At 37.1% G+C, this 26,438-nt stretch overlaps 1 protein-coding gene across 3 annotated transcripts; it reads left to right on the forward strand.

Annotated features, from left to right (window-relative positions):
* Positions 1 to 809: 809 nt before the first annotated feature.
* On the forward strand, positions 810 to 23,310 carry CHIC1 (cysteine rich hydrophobic domain 1). Of its 3 annotated transcripts, XM_026086274.1 has the most exons (7): positions 811 to 920; positions 1,901 to 2,029; positions 7,000 to 7,054; positions 15,003 to 15,158; positions 18,144 to 18,200; positions 18,429 to 18,488; positions 19,307 to 23,310. In XM_026086274.1, exons 2-7 carry the CDS (start codon positions 1,938 to 1,940, stop codon positions 19,355 to 19,357), a joined length of 471 nt encoding a protein of 156 aa, XP_025942059.1. In that variant the 5' UTR covers positions 811 to 920; positions 1,901 to 1,937; the 3' UTR covers positions 19,358 to 23,310. The 3 variants fall into 3 exon arrangements, with proteins under 3 accessions (XP_025942060.1, XP_025942059.1, XP_025942061.1); XM_026086275.1 differs by lacking the exon at positions 18,144 to 18,200 and having other exon boundaries at positions 810 to 920; XM_026086276.1 differs by lacking the exon at positions 1,901 to 2,029 and having other exon boundaries at positions 812 to 920.
* The last annotated feature ends 3,128 nt before the right edge of the window (positions 23,311 to 26,438 follow it).

The raw sequence follows: 26,438 nt of genomic DNA on the forward strand, positions 1-26,438 counted from the left end.
GCGCGCCGCGGGGGGAGGCAGCGCCGGCGGGACTGCGCCCCATCCCTCTTCTGCCCCCCAGCCGTCCGCCGGCGCCAGGTGCCCGCAGCAGCTGTCCGGCCCCTGCGTGGTACCGGTTTCGCGTGAGGGGTTTTGCTTTTGACGTGTTTAGGCGGAAAACGTCCTGTTTTCCGGTAGCTCGAGGCAACGCGAAGTCATGAATGAACAAGTGAAGTTCAGTTGCCTGTTCCGTGCAGGAGCAGCCCCGACAATCCCGAGTGTACTTCCTATCGCAAACGCTCTCTTAGATAAAAAGTTAACACTACACCACGTTAGCATCAGCTGATGGTTTACATGTTTGCTCAAACGATTTTATTATTCAACAAATTTATTAAACAATTTAGTTACTTTTCTGTGTCTCAGCTAAGCCATTGAATCCCCACACTGCACTGCAGAGGAGACATATGGCTGGGTTGTAGTTTATTTTCTCCAAACTTTGCTGGTGAGTTAGGTTTAGTTACAGGCTTTTGTCATCAGAACACAACTTAAGCCTGAATGTTTGCCGCTCATTTGTACAGTTGGAATGCAAGGCAATCAGACAGCGTGACCCAATATGCAATGTTTGCTTGTTGTTTTTTTGTTTTTTTATTTTTAATATTCCTACTCCTGCAAGTGGAGAAATATAACAAGTACATCCATAACAAATTGTTGGCTGTTACACTTGTTTACGTGACAGGGAGGGAGTCATCAACATTTTCATATTGTAGAGATCCATCAAGCTTCTGTTGCTTTGGATCCATCTTTGGACTGCTTAAAAGAATACACGTTTCTCTCTGTAAATAGGTGCAGTGTGATCTAGCTATCTGCAGCAAAAACACTGGGTGGGGAAGGCTCTCACATCCTAAGAGAACTAATGTTGGATTTGATACTGTGCCCATCATGTAAGTCCAAATCAGGTTTGCATTGAGCTAGTGCCAGTGGATAGTTTTCTGCTGCACCGCAGTGTACTTGCTTGTTTGATGGAATTTCTTTCTATCCTGACCCCAAATAGCATGCAATTTAACCCGAGGAGGAATGTAACACAAGCAAAGTGATCAGARTACCATATACCCCTCTTACTAGTTACCTGTTTTTAAGCACTAAACTGAAAAATTGTACCCATCCATTTGCTTTGTCTGCTGTGATGCTTTTTGTGTATTAGTGATCTTCCTTAAAGCTTCTTCTTGGCTCCAACATCTTTTGGGGATGGGCAGGAGCATCTCCAAGAACTTGGTCAACTAATGATGTCTACATCAAAAGAAAGCAATGCTTGTAAGTGATGAGAGAATCATGAGCTAGCATACATGCCCATGTAACTACCTGAACTGAATTCCCATTCCCCTCACTTTCCCCTTTCTTTCTGTGACAAATATGCCTTCCTGGGAAGATGACAGAAGACAGTATTTCTTTTATCAGATCATGACGTCTTTAAAACCTCCTTAAACTAATAAAAACAGTTAGTGGTTGCTACCAATAAAGTGCAAATAAACACTAGACAATACAGGATATAATCCTAACCCCCTCATTAAATGAGGGATGTTTTTCTTCTTAAAGAACTTCCGGTTACTGTATATCAGTTCTGAAACTCTTGTCACTTTCTGATCACACAAATGCTTCTTCTTTTGAAATCAGTTGGCTTCAGGAGCAACCTGCTCTAGTTCCTGAAGTGAGATACATCATCCAGTAAAACTTGTGTTTGTTTTTTGAGCCCATCTGGAATGTTACTGATAAAATTTCTGTCTTGGCAAAAGTGAGACACATTCTGGTTCTCTCTTTTTTTTTTCTTTTTTTTTTTTAAAGGGGGGGAGCAGGCATTTTAAAAAAAAGAGAGAGAGAAAGAAAGAAAAAGAAAACCCATTGTTTTCCTTGGGTTTTGTTTCAGATGCCTCCAGTTCCTCCTCTGACACTGGCCTTCTTGGATGCTTTTGATGTATAGAGAAGGGGTAATTCTCCAGTTCCAGTGTCATCTTTTGGTCAAGCTTTTCATGTACAGTCTTATAAATACTCCCAAGTTAGTAGATTCAAACAATATATTAGTTGCTTGCATGAGAGTTTTTACTCATATGACCTTGTCTCTGAGCTGAACCTAATGGAGTTACACTGCAGTATCCAACTGTACTAAATATAGATTCCAGGAATCTTCTAAGGGTTTTTAGCAGGATTTTGCTTTTTCCACTGACTGTTTTGCTAACCCTTTACCCCTGTGCATGATAAGACTAATTGTGTAAAGTGTATTTTTTTTTTTTTTAAGAGAGATGATGAAAGCAGGTAGCAGAATTTTTGTTGCCCAATGCTTTTTCATTCTAGAAGATTCTTGCTTTGAAAAAAAATTAACAATAAATATGACTGCTAGTTTTTACCAGGCTTTTCAATTTCAGTACAGAGAAATTGCTGGGACCTGGTAAATGCATTTTTCGTTGTTTCTGAACTGTAAATTGCCCATTGCTCTCCATTTCTTACACAGTTGGCATGATTCTGGTGGCATATCCAAGTATTTCAACATAAATGTTCTTAGTTAAGACTGAGTCATATACCCACCAAAGAAACAGCAATAACTTTCAAAAACAGAGCAGTAAACAGACTCTTAATTTGGTTATCTGACATATTATTTTTCCATGTTATTAAGTCCATGTGAATGGACATCTTTCAGTTTGTGATTTCTGCTTAAATCTGCAAACCTGCTAGTTTGGGGTAGAAGTTAACCTTTTTTTTTTTCCTTCCATTATGTTTTCTTTTGGAGTGCTCCAGGCATCTGTAATTGAGGTGCTAATGAACAGCATATCGTCATGAATTAGGAAAGGCAGGCAGGAGCCAAGTACTCTCGGTTGAGATAGGAAGACGTTTGGGTTTTGTCTTCTGATTATCCCAGAGTTATAAATCTTCCACATGTTTAAAATAGTAAGTGACCTTAGCTATCAAAAAATTAATTTTCTAAAACACCGTCTGTGAGTAAGGTTGCCCTGTGCCCTTCAGTAGTTGTCTTGGCTTCAGTGGAAAAGGTCGTAGACTAAAAAGAGAAATACTAGGTGTCCAAGGAGATTTCAGCTGGTGAATATCTTCTTTATTCTTTACCATCACAGAAAGCTTTGATGTCACCTATGGGAATAGCACATAGAATTTGAGTTCACCTGTTCAAGATAGGTTACATTCAAACTGGATTAGGAATGGGGAAAGGAACCATGTTGAAGGAGGATGGAAAGCTTATCATATGAGAGTTGACTAAACAGGTTTAGCTCATGTTGTCTGATAGGCCTGATTACTGTCTGTAAATACAGTAGTAGAATAAACAAGAGTGAAGGGCAGTTTAAGTCAAAAGAAGAAAAAAGTAAAGCACTTCTAAATATGTTTTTAAATACTAGATAATTCTGAATACTGGAAAATGTTTACCAAATTCTGCCTGTTTCAGTTCTGGGGACAAGACACCTCGCTTCCATATCATGCTTTGTAAACTAATGGAAGGAATTATATAATGCGATACCTGTGGCAGCAGGAATTTGCAACTTATGATTCAGGATATGCCTTTTGGGCTTCAACTTTTGAGGGACTTAGAGATGTATCTTATTACAACTGCCTGTGATAAGTTGTRTTCTCCCCATTTTACAAATAGGGAAGATGGGACTTGTCTGATGCCGTACCTAAAAACGGAGAAAGAACTAGAAATTGAGGTTGTCCTAGTTCTATCCCAGTGCTTGTGCCTATAGGCAACAGTACCTTGCTTTTAGAGGTATTTCTCATGCAGAGAGAAAATTGCAACTAAAGTACAGAGATGACTTATCTGAATTTCTAAATCTTAGGCCTTACACTCAGGACCCAGAAAAATAACCCCCAAATAAGTGGTCACCAACTGATGTTTTAAATGACTTAAAGGACAGATACCCGAGTTTGTTTTATGTAGTGATTTTTTTTTTTAATTATTGCTATGGGTTAGACTTTTGTAGAAAGTCTTAGGAAGTTATTTCTCTTTTAATCAAGACTTCAGGTCTTAACTTTTTGACTTTGAATATTTTGTTAAAACTTAAGTGCTTTTTCAAAGTTGCTCACATAGCTCTAGAGCTATACAACATTCTGCTTTAATTATTGTTCTAAAAAATTACTTTTTTTATTGGGTTCTTGAATCTTCCCTTCCTCTCCCCTCCCACCTCCCTACCTCTCCCCCCCCAGCTAATGGGAGTTTAATTTTGTCTGAACTGTGCAGTAAATCATCAAGAAGATATTCTGTAAAACTTCTGGAGACACGTTAGTGAGACTGTGCTAAAGGCCATCAGTGATGCTCACTAAACATGTAGTATTACGATGTAGCATAATTCTGTTTTCAGTACAGTCAAAGCCTTTTATATTCTTTTAGCCATTTTGAAGGTGTCAGGGTAAAATATATGCGCTTCTGTAGCTGAGATTTCTTGGATGTGTGTTAAAACTGAGCAGAATGTTTTGGCAGCTGTTAGAAGTTTGGGGCTTTAAATATGTTTCAGGACTTCATCAGCTTTCAAATTTAATCCAGTAAAATATATTGTGCTTTTGTTATGTTCTTAATAGCGCTAAATCAGCAAGCATTAATCTGTTTTATTCTTTGGGGAGATTGGTAGTGCAATGGGAATTTTAATGAGTGTATGATCATTGAGATAAAAGGCACCACTTATGGCTCAAGAAGTTCTTGAACCAGAAATTGCTGAAGGTTGTTGTTAGAAGAGTATGCTGGGGAAATGCTAGCACACGCTTGCACTTTTATTTTGCTGTTCCTTAGGCATCTGCTATGGGCCACTGCAAGATTCAGTGTTCTGGGCTAGGTGGACCTTGGGCTCAATCCAGTGCAACTAGTCTTATGTTACGTGGGTGTAGTAAATAATTCTGCAGCATTCCCTGAACTTTCTGATAGTTCACTGCTTACACTGTCTGACTGCTAAAACTTTATGATCATTTCAGATAGTTTCATTGCTGATAGACGGAAAAGTCACTGTTCCTCAAGAGCAAGCTTGTGTATGTGCTTCATATTGTTTTTAGGCTTTTCTGTATTTTTTTAAAGACTGAAAAGGCTACCTYATTTTTATCAAGCTTCCTTAAAAAGAAGTATTTCATATAACAAAACTTGGAAATTTTATCTTAAAAATAAAACCTACAAAAAATGGAGACTGACCTGCCAGATTATGTTGGAAGAAGATGAAAATGTGCTTATTTTAGTAACCTTTGTGTTTGCCTAACTTTCTATTGTTTTTACTGTTTATATTTGTAGCACTAATTTAGTATCATGGCTTTCAAGTTCACTTTAACGTGTTGTAGCCTATGCCGTGCTTCACTTGCATGTGCTTCTAGAAGTTTTTCAGTGAAAATACCTTGAATGAAACAAACACAAATAAGTGGCAGTTAGATATAGTACTTAGGATAGCTTAAGAGACAAAGGCTCAGAAGTGCTTAAATGAGCATCTACCCTTTCGGTTGATTGATTGATTTATTTAAATATTCTAAACAACTAGCACTCTAATATGCTCTGACTTAAATTAGCCACTGAAGTACTTAATTAGACTTCCTCACTAGTACTGTTGACAAACATTTTAATTAGCTTAGTAGGTTTCCAAAGACAGCACAAGTTCTTTTATTATGCTTCTCTCTTCTTTGAGGATAATTACACACTTGTCTTTACTTCTAAACAAGTTACATTGCCAAGTCTGGATATCTGAATTACTACTGTGTGTGTGTGAGTGTACRTATGTGATGTAATGATAGGGGACTGGTGACATTTCGGCAATACTAGTATTTGTACAAGTGTCCATTAAGGACTCGAAGCAAATACTGTCTTCCCAAAAGATTAGTTTCTACAATAAATAAACAATGCAAAAGGTGTTAATGCTTTTATTTTTGGTGGTGATTTTGTTGGTGGTGGTGGTGTTTTTTCCCCTTTTTTTTGAACAAAATTATTCAGGCAGTTGAGAGAGTTGACAGTGAAGCCTTTAATTTGATGTACAGTAAACAGCTTTGTTCCAATCTAAAAGATTGTAGCTCAGATGCCAATGGCTCATTACAGTTGTACTTCATTATGCTGCTGAACTGGAAGGACTAAAGATGTGGAGAGGATGGAAGATCATATAGTTCTGTGAATCTGCACAAGCTAGCAGGATTAGTATCAGAGTTTAACCTCTTGCCTTCATACAAGCTTTTAAAAATAAGAAAAGGGGGGGAAAAAGCCAAGTCAGCCTGCACTGTCAGTGTCCTGCTGATCTACAAAACTAGCTTATTGAAACTTTGAATTGGTTCAGCACGTTTGGAGCTAGTGGTAAGAGGTTTCCCAGCAAAGTTTCTCAACTCTGCAAAATACCCAGCTCCCTATAGTTTTCAGGGGCTACAATAAATGCTGACCTGATGCCCATCATGAGAACACTTCACTGAAGAACCACTAGTCACAGTGATACCTAACACTTAATTTTCTTGAAGTTCATAGTTGTTTTAGAACTGTTATGTTTAGGCTCTTACACATTTTGCATGAGATAGTTTACCTCAGGCCAAAGCTGTGTTTTATTTAGATATATGGTTATGAATGCTGTAAAAAGAAGATAAAGCTGGTTTTAAGAAACTCATCTATTGCATATGAATAAATTGTATGAGTAAGAAAAATAACAATAAAAGGATTAGTGGAACTAGTGCAACTAGAGGGTTTTTTTTCTGTAAGGAAGGAAAGACTAAAACTTGCCATATTCCCATTGTAAGAGATTTTTTGTACTTTTAGCTATTTAAAGTAAGACAACAAGCTATATTTCTCTTTTGGGGGATGTTTGTTTTATAAACTACCTTATGAATGATGCACAAGATCTTATATAAATGTAAATTGAAAGCAGGTGAAATGATGTCAATGCAAAGATAAAAGAGATTATATAACATAAAGACAAAAGAGACTTTCCTTTTTGAAATACAAAAGCTATTATAATTTTTTTTATTAAGGGAAACAAAGTAAGTTAGGTGGAATATATCTTGTTTGTCTCTTTTGTTTTCAAGGTTTGGCTTGAGCAACAAGTTTGACACAGAATTTCCTTCTATTCTGACAGGGAAGGTAAGTGTGAGATTAAAATGTTCCTTTCAATGGAAAGATACCTTGCATCCAGCAGTTTCTGTGCTACAAATACGTGTTGGTGAATCCAAACAAAAATCCATTGCAGGTCAGTACTGCACTGAGGATTGTTGAGTAACTCTGTCCTGTATGAACTAGGTGGTCAGTGACCAATCCCTTACAGTGTACTTTTTTTTTTTTTTAAGGAAAAAGAATAATTTGCAGTGATTTTCATCATTACTGATGTTCTAAACACAGAAGAACTCAAGGTGGCATGATACTGTTTTCTTCCAGCAATACACATGAAACCGAGGCTTATTTACCCTTGTTTATAAATGCCTAGACTTTGTGCTACCTGCTGTATGAATTCAATTACTTCAGCTGCTAGACCTCTCTTTGTTTAATATCTGTCAAGCTTTAAGTTTATTTTTAGACACTTCTATGGAAGAAAAAGCTGTTTTTCGTAGCATTAAGGAACAAGATGTTATGGTGTTATGTGTCAAATCTATAAATTAAGTAGTTTTTTAGTATATATTCACCAGTACAATCGTTTAGTTTTCTTCTGAAAAATTGCCATGGTCTTTGCTTTCTCTGGAATCCTATTTTCTTTATAAATGCAAGATTAGTCAATAAATATTAATTCGTAGCGAATTATTAATGAAATTTTGTAACAAAATTGATTATTGTTTTAAATGCTTTTCATAATTGTATTTTTTTAGTTTTATTTTGATTTTTTTTCTCTTATGTATGTTTTCTTTCAGCTGTTTAGTGCTTTTCTTTTTTCATTTTATATCCCCCTTGTGTATTTTTTCCAGCGTTTGTGAGGAAGAAGGTATTTGGCTCTTAACTGCTGTCTCTAATGACATACCATACAGCTACAGCTTCACAGGTCTCTGCGGACTTTTGCTGTAGCTGTAGAGTCATTAACACTATACTGAAATGCAGCTGGATGGCATCTGCTTGTTCTGGCAAATCTGTTTGGTTTTCTTTTTAATTTTTTCCCTTCACTTTCACCCCAGAGTATAATGATAAAATTCTCCAGCTGAATTTGTCCAGCATTACTTGACGTGAGTCCAGTTGAAAAGTAGGTTGTTTGGAATTTCTGGATGTTAAAAGGCAACCTAGGAGCTCTGGCTGCCATTCAGAATTTCACTGAAGTCAAAAGGAAGAATATTATTGACTTCACAGTGTCTAATGTGAAGGCTGGTGCTGACCCCATCTGTATTTAACTACCTTGCATGTCATAGGCTTATTCTTTTCCAAGAAACTCTTTCAGCTCACTGAAAAGCCACAGATGACTTTTTGGAACTATCTTACCAGTTTTTATCTGCTTTAATCAAGCTGTAGTTTTCTATAAATAAACCTAAAAAAATATCTAGTAGGAAATGTTAAAACTTAATTTGATGAAATAATTGCATTTCTCTGTATCTCTAAAATGTTTGTGGTTTTTTTTTTTTAAAAAAAAAAGCTTTTTGATGCAAATCTCAATACCTGTCATATTTTCCACTTGATTGTCCTCCTGTTAAATGGACAGCAAGCAATTGGTTTTAACACTGTGTAGCAAAAGTTTAAATTAAAGTTCAGTTGACTGCTTGGACTTAATTTAGCAATGCTTCTGCCTGGCATTTCCCCTTCTTGTTCTATGGATCTAATCTGTGACAGCATCGATCACACAAAACATGGATTTGCTGTATATAGTTATGCTTTTTCTACTGAGAATCTTGATATTCTGTTATCTTTTTCTCATATACAGATTTGAGGGACTTTTTTTTTTTTTTAGTTAGAAGACTTTGGAAATTAGTTTCTTTTTGTTGAGGGGAAAACACCAATCAAATGAAGCAGTAAACAGTTTTTCTTGCTGCCTGTCACACTGTCATCAAGGACATTAAAAACCAGGGTTGTGGGTTGTTTGTTTTGTTTTTTAATGCTTTCATGAATTGCAAGAAATGAATAATCTGCTGCTTCTACTGGTTATGGCAGTCAATCACCTTCATCCCTACTGAAAATGAAAACTCGGTTTGTTCCAGTAAGAAAGTATTCTTCAAATACCCTGTAAATAATTCACAATACAAAGTATTATAGGCAGTTGATGCATCACTTTCAGAATTTCTGCCTTTCTTTTACAAATCACAATGTGTGCGTAGCATAGTGACTGTTTATATTTAGTCCTATTTTTTGATTAAAATGTTTACAGTAAACTTGCATTAATACATGGCTAATATAAAGCAATGTCATACTTTACTCAGAATGTACATGTAGCATTACATTAAATGGCTCTGTTGTCCATTATGAATTGGTGTTGATAATATATCCCATCTGCTAATGGAGTAGAAAAGGTGAAAGCATTAGTTGTGGTTGATGGATACCTCTGTGGCACTGTTTTCTTTTTAATTAATTGATTTGGATGAAGATCCAAAATAGATAAAACCAGCTATGCTTTTCTCCCAGAAACACTAACTTGTTTGATTTATACTGCTGTATAGCCTTAGGGGACATACTTAAGCTTCCTGACCCTCAGTTTGCCCATCTACATAAGGACTACAGTACACCTTGCACCAATTTGTTTTTACCTGAAATATTCTTCCTTCTCCACCCCTCTCCCCATTTTTACAGGTTCTGGATAGTTATTGTAGATTTGTTGTCTACAGCTAGGATGCACGTAGGTGCATCTTAAATATTTAAGTGAGATGCTTGTTGCTTTTTTGAGGGAGAGGTGGATGCATATATTTGAGGAAATTACATAAAGAGAAGGAAAATATCAGGTAGGTCAGATATTGGCCCCAGCTAATTCAGCTAGGTTAAGTTGATATTTATCTTACCAGATGAGAAGCAAGCTTCAACTGATTTATGAAGACAGAGGTGGGCTTTGAAACAGTTGATTCTTTTTTAAAAAARCAAAAGTCTTACAGGAAAAGATTTGACTTGCACTTAACACGGATGTAATATTTATCTTGGAATAATGTGATTGGACTTGGCTAGAGTTAAATTCCAGCTAAATTTAAATTCTACATGCTACAGTTTTACAGGGTTATTAGATCTTTTGAAACAAGCATTTAAAATACAATTTTAAAACAACTTTATAGTTGTGCCAAAGCGAAGCGTACCTTCTAGTTCTAAAAGTTTAGGCAGTTTGTTCACTACCATGAATTTTATACCAAGCTTAAAAAAAAAACTCCTCATGGTATGTGGCACAAAGCGCGCACTGCTTCAGGTGACAAGAAAATGATGGAACCAGTGAACCTGAAGGAAGAAAGTGGAGTTTCCTGCCCTGATCCGAAAACAATAAGGGTCCTATACAGCGAGGAGCGTGCAGTGCAGGGAAGTGTAAGCCATAAATGTATTCGTGGTATTGTGATCCCGTTGCAACCTGTGATTGATAGGGTTTGTGATCATGCTGATTGAAGGAGGAAGATCAGGCCTGCTGGGCTTTACTTGCTCTCTTCCTGTGTTTGTAGATTCTCCTGCATCCTGTTGTAAAATACTGTGACACTCCCTCCTCTCCTTTTATGTTTTGGGGGCTTTTTTTTTTCCTTTTTTTTTTTTTTTAAAGACCTGAAAGGAGCTAATGTCTCTTTACAAGGTGTACTGCACAGCCAGGAGCTGTGTACTTATCTCTTTCTTTTCAAGACCCAAACAGAAACTCTCCAAGTGACTTTCCCAAATTATTCAAATCTAGACTTTCTTAGTGACCTTTCTTTGCACTGGAAGCGTTGTTAAATGTCCATTGTTTATTTGAAATATTTTGGTTGTTTCATATTAATGTTTCAATATCTTTAGCTGCAACAATGGCAAGATTTAAAATTAGGTCAAAAATCAATAAACCTCATAGGTAATTGTTTCATTTGAATAGCATATTAGTAAGGTATTATTTTATTTACAGATATTTAGTCCTTTGTCACTCTGTAACATCATCTGCTTAACTGCTATAAACTGAGAGGAACAAAACCGTGTTTTTCTCCTCTGTACCGCAGAATGATCCATATCTTGGTCACCGGCTCCTTAAGTTTCAAATGAAGATGTTTCTAAAAGGGAAAAATATGTGCAGTAATCTTGGTTAGTCAAAACTGTGTGCTCTTAAGTAATTTCATGTTATGTTGCAACCAAGAGATACACCGTTACATGAAAGTATTTGGTACCCTAGGAGGTAGGAGTGGCACTTTCATAATACTATATTATCATAAACATTATGCCAAAATACCTGAAGTAAAAAATCTCCGTGCTGCTTGGTGGCGTGCAAAATTAGCCATTTACCATACCATCCTATGTAGGAATGAGAGTACTTTAATAATGTTCTTATAAAGTAGCATCAAACTGAAACGATTCTTCTAAAAGTGAACAGAAATAGGGAATCTTACCAGGCCAGTGTCTTCCTACTTGGTCCTATATGTGCATTTCCCCCACCACCACCACCACACACACACACACACACGCAAACTGATTTTTCTGCCGGCTGAGATCTAAGAATCCGGCTCGCTGCTTTTCATGTTGGATGTTGTCACTGATAACCGAGTTTCTTTGCGTTGAGCTAAGCTGTAGGCTGTGCAGCTCCATTCTCTTGGTAGGTTTGCACAGCTGCATCGGGGGGTGGGAGGGGTGGTTGTTGTCAAGGTCCAGCAAACTTTGTGACTAATAAAAAAGGGAATGGTCTCCTTTCTTAGTGGAATTTATTGCACAAGTACTAATGAGGTTAAAAAAGGCCTTATTTTTATCTTTAAAATAAACAGGATGATCCATGTACAAATTTCAAGGGTCTTATCAAAGAAGGTGCCATTTGTATATATCTAAATGTTACAAACAGAGCCACATGTAAACTTCCTTAAAAGTCAGGAACCCTCATTTGTTAACACGTGTAATCCCAATTTACTTGAAAGCATGTCTGACCTCAAACTGCTCATACTGCAGACCACCAACCCAATCTTTACTACAAAATTTGCTCTCACAGTGAAGATGAAGTGGTCCTGTTCATGTGCATGTGATGTTTGTGATATCCTAGATATGAGAGCTGGCATTTGCAGAGAGACCTGTAAAACCTTCTGGTTTCAGACACATGCAAGTACAGGCTTGTTTTCCACATATTACAACATGATTATTTTCTGTTCATTCAAAACATCCCAAGCCATGGGGTGTCTCTGTTTCCTTTTGCCGATTTGTGTTGAACTTTTTGATTCCTTTCTTTCTTTTCTTTTAATCATTCTTTTACTAACCTGAATAAGTCATCTGGTATAAAATACATTTTAAATTCTAATGTTCCAATCAGTCTAAAGTGAATTTTTGGATTTGCTCCACTTTGTATATRCGAAAAGAATTGCAAGGAAGTGTTTTGAGTACTGGGAAAAAAAATCTCCATGATTTGCCTGTGTTACACCATGTTTTTAATTGTCAAAAAACCCCCAACTAAATGTTGAGATACTTGCTGTGTACTTATTCATTCCTACTCTAAAATAATCACAATGTGAATTGATGTTCTTATGTTACTAACTGTAGACCTGGCTTGTGTACAAACCCAGATGACCTCTGACTCTATACTGCATGGTGATCTGAAGGGCCGGGAAACAGATGCATTTATTTAATCCCTTTCCTGCAATGTTTTAATGCTTTTAGCTCTTGTGGCTAGGTGGAGGTAGCAGGATCAGGTCCTCTCGACTTCCTGTCCCTTGGTCTTGCTCCTTTGGTGAAAGGTGTCTTTAATTTTTTTTTTTTTCTTTTTGCTTGTTTGCAGAATCGAAAGAGTTGGGCTTGGTTGGAAGGACTGTGTAGTAGTTGCACAGCTTTGAATACACATTAAGTTGTCTTTTTTTCTTCAACACAGGAAGTGGTTAGGAAAGAAACTTTTTTTTTCTGGTTTTGAATTGTTTCACCTAACTTGTTGAGTCTATTGAAGTTGGATCTGATTAACACAATCCCGAGTTTGGATTCACAAAGCAGAATAAAGTTGAGTGCCGTCTTGGATTCAAGCTACATCTAATACCATGAGTCCACATCCGACTTGTTGGATTCAAGTTATTTAGATCGTCTTTGCAGAGCCGATATCCTTTGGGGAGTGCTAATACAGGACGTGCTTAGACTGCTTCTCAGTACCAAGTCCAGAAGCTCTTCTGTAAAGATATGAGGGATTTGGGGCATGTGGATAGTTAAATGCTCTCATTCTTTTATAAGAAACATGCTGCCATTGGAGAAGCTTATTTCTGATAGAGCCTGCAGTTTTCCACTGTGACTCTGCTGTGGCTATATATAGAAAATGTTATTTTGAGCAAGCTTTTCTGAATATTCCTTCATTTAAAGAAGTTGGTTTTCAAACCATATTTTTAAAATTGAGAACTTAGCAGATAAAATGTCAAAACCATGATGTCACGTATTGTCTAATTTACTCCAAAAAAAGAAAACTTGACATTTTAAATAGTATTGCACCAAACTACAGGTAAATGATGTAAAATTCTTCCATGCTTAGAAATTCGTGCTGTTGAAAGCTTTCTCGTTCTGAATAAGTAGGTGAGACTGTAACAAAAAGAAGTGGTCTTGCTAAGCACAAGGCTGAGTAATTTGGGGGGGGGGGGCTGTCATTGAAGTAGTAGCATTTTATTTGTATTTTCACTTCACGAAGTTATAAACAGTTAATTTTACATCTTTTTACATCTCCGTCTTTGTAAAGTTTTCATCTGGGCTAAAGCTTCCCAGAATGATTAGTGATTTTGTTAAGATTATACTTGTGTGTTTGCACAAGAGTTCCGGAAAAGCTTGATGTAGATTTTTAGGGTGCCTCTGCCCTTCGGAGGTTATTTCTTAGCTCATGGAGTGGGTGGAGCAGAGCTGTGGGCTTATCTGCTGTGATCACAGTCGAGTACTCGGACTCCAGCCGGTGGTGAGGATGGGTTTGCACTAAAATCCTGGAGGATAACCTGAAACAGCAGGTGAACTCATGTTTCTTTCCACCTCTTCTTCTAGAGAGGTGGTAACGCACAAATCGGGGCACTGTCATCTTAAACTATCCCGGCTGTTTGTTCAGCTCACGTGAATCAGAGTCCTCACAGGGCCCTTCTTAGGATGCACAGATTTTAGAAAACACGCTGTATCCACTTTTAAAATTAAGCTCTGTTAAAGTATTTCAGATTAAGCACTTGCAGAGTAAGGCATCCTTCCCAGTCAGGCTGTATAAACGTAGACAGTGTTGAACTGGTCGCTTGCCATTTAATGTCRCTGTGCTATAAAAGAAAATCCATTGAACTAGAATTTGCTGAATCATCATTCAGTCTCATATACCTAATCTGCAGGATGCTGTGCCGATAGGTTTGGTTCATAATCCTGTACAAGATGCATTTATTAATCCTTGAATGTAATCCTGTGTTCGCCTTTCTTGGCCTCCCTGTTTAGGAAGGAGCCACAACTAAAGCTGTGGCCTAATGTACATGTAGGCCATTTCCACAAATTATCTGTGGACAGAGGTCCACCTTTACCCCAGGCACATTGTAGGCTTGCGTTGGTATGAAGTTAGATTTGGACCATGTTTTCCTTTTCCCTGTGGGACACAACACAGCCTTTTTACTACAAAGCTGCCTTCATTCCTCTGTAGATCAGATATCCTTCATTCTTCCTTTTTTTGTTGTTTTTTTTTTCCAGTGTTGCATATGTTGCATGGCTGTGTCCTACTTCCAGTTTTGTTTGGGGCTGTTACATTAGCAAGAGGATTGATTTATTAATGACACAATAAATATGGATAAGGCTGTTCATCTAAGTTACTATGTTCAGCTTTTTAATGTAATTTTTCTTGCAAAGCATGCACCATAAATAAATTTGTTACAGGAAAGTGCCTTTTCATGATAACCGAGTGTTTTGGAAGATTGGGTCGTAGTGTATAATAGCATTACATTTCATTTACCTTTAAATCGGTAAGAGCCAATTATCAAGAAAATACTCTGTGATGGCTTTGCACTGAAGTTCAGCACTTCTCTTGCAGGTTGCCCCAGAAGAATTCAAGACCAGCATCAGTCGTGTGAACGCGTGTTTAAGAAAGAATCTTCCTGTTAATGTAAAATGGCTGCTCTGCGGCTGTCTGTGCTGCTGCTGCACACTGGGCTGTAGCCTGTGGCCTGTAGTCTGTCTTAACAAAAGAGTAAGTACGTGTTTCATTGCATTCTTTTGCAGCTGCTGGCAACATTAAATAAATTTTAACTGTATCTTCCCCATTTCAAAACCCTTTTCTGTATCTCATTTGCATTCAAAAGCTTATTCTGTTTTTCTTCTAGTTTTTACCTTAGAAAAATACATGTTAATGAAGTAAAAGATACTGAATTGCCAGTTGGATTGATAGTCTAGGTATAGCTAATCCCATCTCAGTTCAAGGAACAGGATGGTGTATATGATACCCTGAACTTCCAGGATTTCTAAAGCTGTAGGAATTGTGTTAAACAAGTGCAGAACTAGATGTTCAAAAATTGCCCTAACTGAAGTGAAAATTACCCTTGTTTTTCTCTCAGAAATAAGTATTTCTGAAAGTAAAAATAACTTTGTTGTATGTAATATGTACCATAATAGTTCTGAACTGTGGTTTATTTGACATATTTTATTGTTCTATTAAGATCAGAGTTTCAATTTTCCATTCTGAGAGTGTTAAGATTTCCCTTTATTTTGTCAACTTTCTGTTGAAGAACTTTGTAATCAGGTCCAAAATAATAATCCTGAAAAACACTTTAACAAGATCGAGTAAATATAATTTTAATTACTTCTATGGCTTCCATTTAGAATTGGTTTATCACAGTGATAAACCTGTTGGAAATATGTAAGTGAAAACAGTGTAAAAAATAATCTTTGCAGCTATATATTTTGTGCTACTTGTAGCCATAAAACCTTACCATCCAGAAATGTAAATAGTAATAGCACGAGGATGACTGGGGGAAAAAAACTTTCATAGTTGTCAGCTTAAGTATAGGAGAAGATCTTAAGTAGAAATATGTTAAAGTGTAATAAATCTTGCCATTAAGTTTATTATCTTTAAGAATGCAAACTAAAAGCAAAGACAAGGAATAGGCAGTGCTTTTCGGAGAAAATAAAACAGAAATGTGTTTTGCCAAGCTTTCCAGCTTGCTCAGAAAATATCAGTAGCATTGACTGGCAAGTGAAGCATACCTGTAAAAGCAATATGTAATATATCCCATACAGATTCTTCAGGTTAGATTTTGTAGAATCCTTTTTATTATAATCTGGGTCTCTTCTGAGTGGTGAGAGCCAGAACCAGGTAGTTTGTTTTTTACACTGGAGACCAAAGCCTTACAGAGGCTTTAGAGGAGATAGTGTTTGGCCACAAAATGCTGAAATCACGGCACTGAAAGAATTGTGTTAACTTGTTAAACTGCTAATTGCTGAGGTCTGTATCATTAAAATGTTGCAAGATTTATTTTCCTCATTTTAGCTGCATTTATATATGTTCTTATTGCAGTGGAACATACTTAAGATATACAGATGGAATATTTGAAATTTTTAGAAACTTAATATTCTTGTGCTAGTGAACATACAAATAAATGTGCATGTGATGTTGTAGCACTAATGTAATTCTCAAAGGTATAAACCATATGTATCAAGCAGGATTTGGGAGGCTCATGTTACTTTGGATGTGCTTGTATATATGTATGGATGTGTGCACATACACACACACACGTATAGAAAAACATTGAAAAGGTTTCTTTTGTTGTCACTAGTTATTCTCACGTCCAAACTAATTTTGATATCTCTGGGCAGCACTGCAGTATAGACATACATTATGTGGTGCATGGCTAAGACCAATATTGAAGTATTTCCAGTTCAGAATCAACATGTCATTAAAAAAATATTTAAAGAATTGGGAAGACTCAGAGAAAAACAGCAAAATGACTTGAAAATTGGAGAAAGAAAAATGCTGTGCAGTGAAATACAATGTATCTATTCAGGTCATTGAACATTGCATTAAGAAGTCATTTGATCACTCTAAGAATCACGTGTATAAGATGGTTCTTAATTTTGTAATTTAGCAAAAATTGGCATTACAAGACCCAAAGGCTGGAATATGAAACTCAGAGAGCTGGAACAGGAAACACGTACTCTTTAACCCTGAGGATAACTTGGTTGCTGGGAAAAAAATATATTTACAAAGAAGTGCTGGTTTCTCTACCACTAAATCTTTGACTCAGGATTGGATATCTTTGTATCTTTTGAAATGAGGTGGTTTAGCTCACCTTCCGTTATTAGGTTGCACAAAAGAATCGGGGGGTAGAGTTCCATGGCATACCATGCAGGAGTTGCAGTGCTCTTTTTGACCTTAAAAATCTCTGAAACTCTTTTAAAAAAAAATAATAATAAATTTAAAAAAACACTTTCCCCTCTCCCACTATCGGTGAAATGGCTTGTTAGTTTTAGAAATGGGTTGGCTTTTTGTCACAATGAGGTCCCTATTGTAGACATAGGCTGATTAAGGAACTGTATCTCATATTCAGGGGTTCCCTTTTGTATGTTGGTGGTTGCCATGATCTTCTGGCACACAGGTATTGTGGAAGCTCTGAATAGGGCTTGTGAGGGAGCTTGTGAAGACAGCAGAACATGAAGGTCGTGTGTACTTTAATATCTAAGAGCTGAAAATAGACTCTGTTTATTATGAGTCAGAGTTCTGTGGTCTTGAGATTTTTCAGGATTCAGATGAGAATTAGATTAGCAAAACCTGGAAGTTACATGTATGTGGATTACTTGCATTCAGTAATCTATCCACAGAGAGGGCAGCATTTTGTCCAAGAGAAGATCGGAGATTCTACTTTGTTGGCTTGGCTATGGTGGGCAAAAATCCTAAATTCAGAAGGACCTCTAATAATTGAAAGAGGATTTGGAAAGTTCCGGTCCTAAGTTAACAAAAAAAAAAAGTTTTGTTTGTGTTTTTTTTCTGAAGAAGATCTGATGTTGAGAAACGGCTAGTTGACATGGTAGGACTTGCATTTCCAGTTTTTCTTTTGCTTGGTTCTGCTTTTATAAAACTAACATTTTAAATTAATCTTAAGCCAGAAATACAATAGTAAAGTTCTTCTGGATGAGGCTGGCTACTGAACCATTTATAATACAGTTTTGACTTACTTTTTAGACTAGAAGATCAATTCAGAAGTTATTAGAATGGGAAAATAACAGACTATATCATAAGGTAAGAAAAGTTAGAGTGCTTGTTTTCTTCAGTTTTAAGAATAGTAAGTTTTTTGCATAATTGGCGTATAGGAATTTTACTGTCGTGTTATAATTCCATACTTTATATCCAGTCCTGATCTTATACCTTAGTGTCCAGATCCTAATAATTTGGTATACGCTTATGTTATATAACTCATTTAAAATAATGCTGTATTACACATTAATCCTCTGATAATTATTTTCTTAGCTTGGTTTGCACTGGAAGCTGAGTAAAAGGAAATGCGAAACTAGCAATATGATGGAATATGTAAGTATTATTCCTGTAACTTATTTGGTATTCGACATTACTATGATTTACAGAGAAAGTCCTTAACTTACTAGATTTTCACCTGCCTGAAAAATCTCTCAGAAAAATGTGCAGTTTTGCTTGGCATGTACCTGCTAAGGCAGCTCATAATGAGAGCAGCCACGGCATATATTGAAACTCAGAAATTGTGACTGCTAACATATTTTCTCTTCATAGCAGTTCTACATTTGCCCTACAAGTAGACTTATTTTGATCTGTAATTTGAAATGAGGGAGACCCACTGCGAATTCATGCCTAGGTGTGATTCCCACAGCAGTCCACAGGTTCTTAACACTTACTACCTACTGATAGATCAGTATTTATAATTACTTCACATACTTGGTGCAGCACTATAGTAGGCTCTGTGTTTTGGGAGGGGGGGGTTGTCTGGATCGTTGATTTCCCTTCCCTCCCCCCCCTCCCCAGCTCTGAATTTCAAAGAGTTTTATTCAAGGTAGACGATCCATTTAGGAAAGCAGAATTTGAGGTATTTCTGTTCTTCTGTTCTCCCACCCACTTTCATGTATAGGCATGAAGATTTCCTAGGCTTGGAGGGAAGAGGTAGTCTTCCCCCAAAAAGTCGAGTGCCTGTAAGACCTGTATTTCAAAATGACTAAAGTCTCTCTTTTGTTATTCTGGGAAACTTTTCCTTCCTAAAGAATATCTCAGATATGTTTAGTCTTATGTACTAGATAATTTTGCATGGAAATTGTGCTAAAAGTTTGAACGTTTTGGTTACTGTGTTCTGTTCTTGTCTGTCTTTTTCCCTTTTTCAACAGGTAATATTAATAGAGTTCTTACCAAAATATCCCATATTTCGACCTGACTGAGGAACAGCGCTTGGTCTTTCATGTTACCTGTCATTTTCTACCCTTAGTGCCTTGTAGATGATTTTGGAAAGAAGATGGTCTACTTTGCTGTGATTTAAAAATGTTCTTCAGTAGAATATCTTCCTTGCTATGTTACTTTCTTTTGTTTAAGAAGAGAACAATTTGCACATTTTTTTTTATGTTAAATGAGGCTTCTATGTTGCACTCTGAATTTTTAACGTTAACAATAACTGATATAGTTGCCACTAGGGATCTAACATCAGTGCTGCTTAAACTTGTTCTGAGCATGCTGCCTTATTAATTTCTATATTTGCTGTCCTTAAACATACATCCTAACRCCATGTCATTCTGTATTTCATCCTAATTGTTGCACTCCTGTAAATCCTCAGTAGAAACGTCCAGGTAAGCTTCTAGTAGTAATGATTTTAGTATAACTTGCTTGCATAGGACTTGCAATTAACAGCACTGGTTTTGTCCTGCACTTTGCAAAATCATCATTTACATTAGGGGGTTAATTATTTCACCCACTATGGATTTGTAAATATTGAGTCTTTGCATAATGTAAAGTGTGGTATGCCAAGGTTTACAGAATGTAATATAGCTCTTACTATTCCATTGCCAACAGTTCTACATAGTTTTATTCGTTACATTTGTTAGCATCCCTCTGACTGTATAGACCCATTCACATGCTTTTTTTATGGTAAAGCCATAATGAGTTTGTACATACTCTCAGATGTGTAGGGCTCAGTTGCACTTTGTTTAGTAAATGGATGAAAAATGCATAGCATTTCTGGTTTTTTTTTTTTTTTTTTTTTTTTTCCTTTTAATTTCGGATGTCATTTATAGTACCTGAAATAAGAACCTTAAATACTGTTCATCTTTGAAAAAATCATATTTGTGGAGTAGACGGCAGCTGCTATTATCAGAATATCCTAAAGCCTGTTTTTAAACCAGGCTTATACGGATGTCAGTTTGGTGGATTTTTTTTTATTTTTTTTTTTAAGTAAGGAAAAAAATGTTTCATAATCGAATACTTTCATTACTAAGGAGAAAAAGTTGGAGCTAGGTAATACTGCATCCTTTCTAGTGGAGATAAATTTTACCTAAATCAGAGTAGCATTCCAGAATATGCTGATGGGAGGAAGTGGATCAGTCGAATGGGTTCATGCATGTTTCGGTGGATGGCCTTCAAGCACAGTCTGCACAGCCGCAAATGCCTTGTGGAATTCACAGGTATTTTGGACTCTTCCCTGTTTGCCTGATATCGGAAAGGGAAGTAATTGTAGAAAGATTTCCCAGAACATCTGGCCTAAGCAAGACCATTTGGTAATAGTACACAATGAAAAATGATGCAAGATCCCTCCCTTTTCTAATTAGAAAAAAGGAGTAAAAGAAAACCAGCAGGTGACTTAGTGTCTGTAAGTTGTGATGAATATCATCGTAAGTGTCCAAGCGTTTCTTTGCAGCAGCTTGACTCCTCTGACACCATCTGAAGTTTTTCAGTTTCATGCTGACTTAGGATTTCCTCTGAATGTACTTACATGTTTTCAGTATGCAATATTGTATTCAAATAAAGTCTCTGTAAAACCCTTGCATTCTAATAGCTGTAGTAGGCAAGATTTCTCGTACACAGTGTTTAGGGAAGGCCAGTTTTATGCAAGCTGTTCTGAATCAATTTTCTGGTCCCTCTTATGTGCAGCTGAGGAATGTCAGGCTCCAGAGCTTGCAGTAGTTTCCAGTCGGACTGATGCTTCAGACTCTGAAATCTGTATGCTGAGTGCAGAGCTTTCATTTGACACTAGTAGATGGGTGGCAACTAATGTTCAGTTCCATTCATAACACAATTTAAAGAATAAAACACTGTGGTGTCTGGATTTAATGTTAGCTGCACCTTGCAACTCAGATTTCCATCACAGAACCATCTAGAGTATTTTGTCCGCTGTATTTATTTCTTAGGATGAGTCTTAACTAACTGGAAGCAGAAAAGATGCTTACTGGTAGAAAAATACAGTGTAAACCAAAACAGAAATAGCACATTCAATTCTACATGTATTTCCCGTACAAGTAAGTTCCTGGGCAGCAAATAAAGGGAGCTTAGCTTAATTTTTTTGCTAACTTAGAATGATGAAAATTTCTTACTGTTATGCCAGAACTTTGTTGTTAATCATTTCCTTTTTGTGCAAGAAAGTCAAAAAATCTCAGCAGGTTCTTATTTTTCTTCTTTTATGCGACTACTCTTTCAAAGYGTTCCTTTCAAACTGAGAGAACAGGCAAGCCAAATGAGACTTCTATTAATTGCCAGTGTTGAATACTGAACAGTTCATCGGTCTCATTGCTAACAGAAATCCTCTCCAGGGTCTGTGCTGACTTCATCGTATTCAGAATCTCGCCATCTGATTTGTCTTGCTTCTGTGAAATGCTGTGCCAAGCTGAGAGAATATCTTGAGCTTTCCCACTTAAGCAGTGTATTTCATAGAATATGAAGTTAGAAGGTTTATATTTAAGTGCATAAATTCTATAAATGTTTCTTTACGCTAAATTATGAATTGTATAACCTTCAAAACATGAAAGGGGCTTTTCTTTTTGTGTTTTAATAGGCGTCTAAACTTGTGGCCATAAAGCAACTCGTAAAGAATTTGAGCACCAAAACAGCAATTTTTAGCAAGCTCCATATTTTAATAAGTAGATAGATTTGCATTAAAACGCAAAACCAGCATGCGATACTACTTGCATCTGAAAGACACGGGTTCCATAGCTCATTTGAAGATGAAGGCAGCTGTAAGTACTGCTGTGAACTCGGGGCACTGTGTACTGCCTGCAGGTTCTCTTTTGCCTAGGCTGTCCTTGGCTTTATTAAAAGAACATTCAGCAGATGATTATATTTTCTAAGACTAAAAAACTCATTTTAGGAGTAAGAAGTCAGCACGAATTAGTAAAACCATTTATGAAGGATGCTTGTTAATTGGAGAGAGACTTCATGGCAATATAACAGATTAATGTTAGCAAAGCGTAGTAGTAGTGGTAAAGAAAGTGCCTTGACTGGTTCCAACAAAAGAGAAAATACTGGGCGAAGAGTGATGAGGAAAAGGGAACTAGTAACAGCATTCAGTGCGAGTTTGCAGCGATTTTTTAAAAGCAGATATGGAAATACTATCTACCTAATCAGTGTTTAATTTTTCACATAAACATGTTGACACTTATTTTCCTTTCTAGTTTTTATCTAGGAAGTACTTGGTTTTGTATCTAGGACCGTTTTGTATCTTAAGAAGTATTAAAGTATCAAAAAATGAGTGGAGTAGCAAAGCTCTAACCTACTGATTTTTCCACTTGCATCTGTGAAATTGTTTTACTATAGGAGGAAAAAAATATATATGTTTTAAGACTCATACAGACACATCTAGGAAGTGTGGATTTGATTCTATATGGATGACTAAAACAAAACATTTTTGCTAAATCTAGTGTAGTCTTGATAAATACAAACATTCCTATGCTCTTCTTGATAGGTACAAAACTCCATATGCAAAAACATAAATATATGCGTATTAGTGTCCCACTATGACATTTTACTACACTTACTTGTAAACACACTATCATTGGAGCAATAAAAATGTCAAGCTATTAATATTCAATGTAAATAGTTTATCCTTTTAGTAAACAATACGTGATTCTTCTGCAATTTTTTTATTTGTTTTTCTGCTTTTGGTGTACTTACAAAGTTGTAACTTGTATTGCTTAAGAAAAGTGGTTTTGTTTAAGTTGTATGAAAATTCTTTAATTGCGCTCTTTTTATTTTTATTCTGTTTACAAGTGAACAGCCACTTTTTTAATAGGACCTCACACCTTGAAAGTTTTTTTTGTTGTTGTTGTTTTGTTTTTTTAAATAAAAATCTAACTGAGCTCTGTATCTACAACTTACTGCACTGGCTTGTGCCATTAAAAGAAGCTGGAAGTCAGACATGCTTAATCACTTTGGGACATTTTTTCTTTAATTAAATTTAAAGATGAAAACCTTTAAATAGTGCAATGTGTTTATGGAAACAAAATCCTTTGTGTCTCTTCCTGTACCTGTGTGCCGATGAGCTGCGAGTGGAATGGGATATTGGGGGGTTTCTTTACGGGAGATGTGCTGTGTTGCTGGCATGGCCAGATCGGTTGCTTGCACTGGGATTTGGAGTATGGTTTGGCTGGTCCAAAGAACAAGCATTGGAAAACTTGTGAAGTCTTTCCCGAAAAGAAAACTGCAGAATGATCATCACGGTTGGTCTTGCAGATGCTTTGTTCAGTTGGGTTACAGAGCCTCTGTTTTAAGGATTTCTCACCGGGGTCTCTTGCTGCAGGGCTCCTTTGATATCTGGAGCATCCATGATGTTTCTTTGGTGATGCATAACAGAAAACTGAGAAAAGCGGAGGCTTATTTCCCAATTCTGTTGTAGTCGGACCTCAGAGGGAGCGTAACTTGAGCATGGATAGTGTGCATCAGTGAAATAAATTATTGGTTTAGACAGACGACTGTGAATGTAGGACAGTGCAGCATTTTGAGTGTTAACAGGCAAATTTTGTACAGGTGAAAGCAGGACTTGCAATTAAAGCCTTTGGCTCACCCTGAGGGGAAAATATTGCATTCCTGAAATGGATATGTTTAATGTTTTTGTTGAAAGTTATTGTCCTCAGTTCTTCGGAGAAATGCAGGAGCATCCCCATTGATTTGCTGTTCAACATGTAACTGCTAATACCTAATATTTGAGAAATTTAGAAAATGTTGCATGGTTGTGAGGCTAAATATAGGGACACTGGGTTGAGTCATCAAGTTAATCCTCTGTTACGGTTTATGAGATGTTAATTGCCTAAGCTACTAGCAAAGTTCCTTTAAAAAAAAAATCCTTTCCCATTCCTCCTATAAACACATTTTTGTCACTAGCTGATTTCATCATCAAGTTAAAAATCTTTTTGCTGAAAAGATTAGTCCCCAAGGCTGATCCCTGAATTTTGCTTGTATTTTTCTAAAAGCCCTTTTACTTAGTCTCATATCTGATGTAATATTTTCTATTATTTCTTCATCTGGCTAAACTGGTAATTTCTCTGTTGCAGTTTTTCTGATTGATCTAACCTATTTGGACTTTGTTCACACCTATTTATTTTGCACACGTGAACAGGACAGTTCACATGCATCTGGGCTAAACTACTGAATTTTCTGTATTTTCAGTAGTTACTGGGTCTAGTTAGAGGATTATCCTTTTAATATATTCACATTTTATTCCACATTCTTTTTGAAATATAAATTATACAGAGCACTTACGGAAACTGGTTGTTTACATGTAAATTGTATGATCTATATTAGCATTCTTTTGAAGAATAAAATAGCTGCAGGAAATGGATAAATATATTTAAGGACACTAATCATAAATATGACCTGAGATTTCTTTAAGGAAAAACACTTCTGAAGGACACTCCAGGTCATATGGGATATCCAAAACTGTAGTAAAACTAAGAGGAGGGATTACAGTAGCTTTCAGATTAAAAGAATTTAAAACAAAATTAAGTAAAAAGGCATATACAAACAAAAGCTAATGATTGATCTGTATTGATTGGAAATCATGTAATGCACAAATCTAAATGAATAACTGAAGAATTACTGGTTCTCCAGACAAATATCTACAGGGATGAGCTGGGACATTGATGATACTGAAGTGACTGAGTAGGGCACCAAAAGTGAAAAGGAGTTTACTGTTTTGGCAATGTAGACAATTTACTAATACACCCTGTGGTTTTGGATGCCCTCCTTGAAATGCTTTAAAGCATATGATTTTCAGAATATGGTCTGTTATGACTTTCTGCAAACAACGGCCCCTCTAACGTTGCTGAAGTCGAGCGCCCAAATAATAATGGGAATAGCTGGGAGGCGCCTGGCAGCTGTGAGCTTAGTTCCACGCTAGTCTCCTACGCACCTGCCCGTTTTATGCTTCGTCAAAGACGAGTTTGGTTTTACCTTGCAGTGACAGTTCAATGGATGGTGAAAGCAGCAGCCACAGAGGGGCTCTACACAAATCTTAATTTAAGATAGATTATGAAGCGCAGAGGTGTAAAATGAAAACTAAGAAGCCAGTTAGCTTAACTGCTGTTTCCCCCTTCTCTCAAAGTACAAATAAATTCAATTCTAATTCTATTCCTAAGGGGTTTTTGTTGTTGCTGTTTTATCTAATCCTCTGACGTGGCATTTGTAAGGTTCAAGTGGTGTTTTGGAACCATCTGAAAAAACTTCTATTGTTAAATCTGTTAATCAGCAACAAGAGTTTCCAGCCGCAAGTAGTGCTGACGCTCGGGTTACGATCAGCAATTTTTTACCGAAGCGTGAGTTAATCTGAAACCGCGGTAGCCCGTAACCAGGGGATCTCGGGGGGGGGTCTGCTCCCAGCACCCTTCGGGGTCCGTGTTTCCCTGTGGGCCTGGTTCCGATTTCCTATCGCGATTGCTCCGGTGAGCGTATATGCAGCATTTCTTTCCACCTCTAGCAGAAAGCAGGGGACGAGGAGGAGGCGCGGGACGGATCCCAGCCACGCTCAGATGAACCCCAGAGACGAGGTGCTTCTGAGGTAACTGCTTTTTCTGTATAAGTTGTTGTTCGGGGCAGAGAAGGTAACTCGTTTTGTGGCTCTTTATCATTGTTAGCAGCGTTGAATATCACTGCAGATTGCATTGCTGTGAGCTTCTGTGAAACTAAGATGATTGAAGTTCGGAGGGGGTGACGCGAGGTCTGCAGCTGAACCGTATGCTATCCTGGTGCAGTTGCTCCGAAGTGGAAGCTGCCAGATGGCATTAATCTGTCAAAAAATAAGCATCAGGAGCTACATCTTGAGGGTGTAAAATGGAAATTCAGTTATGAGCTGCGAAGTCAGAAACGAGTTGTGTAAATCCCGTCCAAAAAGTACCTTCGTACAGCATGGCCAACGTGGTGTTTGTGCATACCGCTTGAGGTGACAGCGCTACGGGAAAGGCTTCTGAAATGGGCACAAACAGCGGCATGATTTGCCTCCGGTCGCTTCCCAAAACCGCCACGCGGTGAAGCCGCTAAAAACCGCCCCTC

This window comes from Apteryx rowi, unplaced genomic scaffold (genome assembly GCF_003343035.1).
Source record: "Apteryx rowi isolate R43461 unplaced genomic scaffold, aptRow1 scaffold_69, whole genome shotgun sequence".
Taxonomy (NCBI): domain Eukaryota; kingdom Metazoa; phylum Chordata; class Aves; order Apterygiformes; family Apterygidae; genus Apteryx; species Apteryx rowi.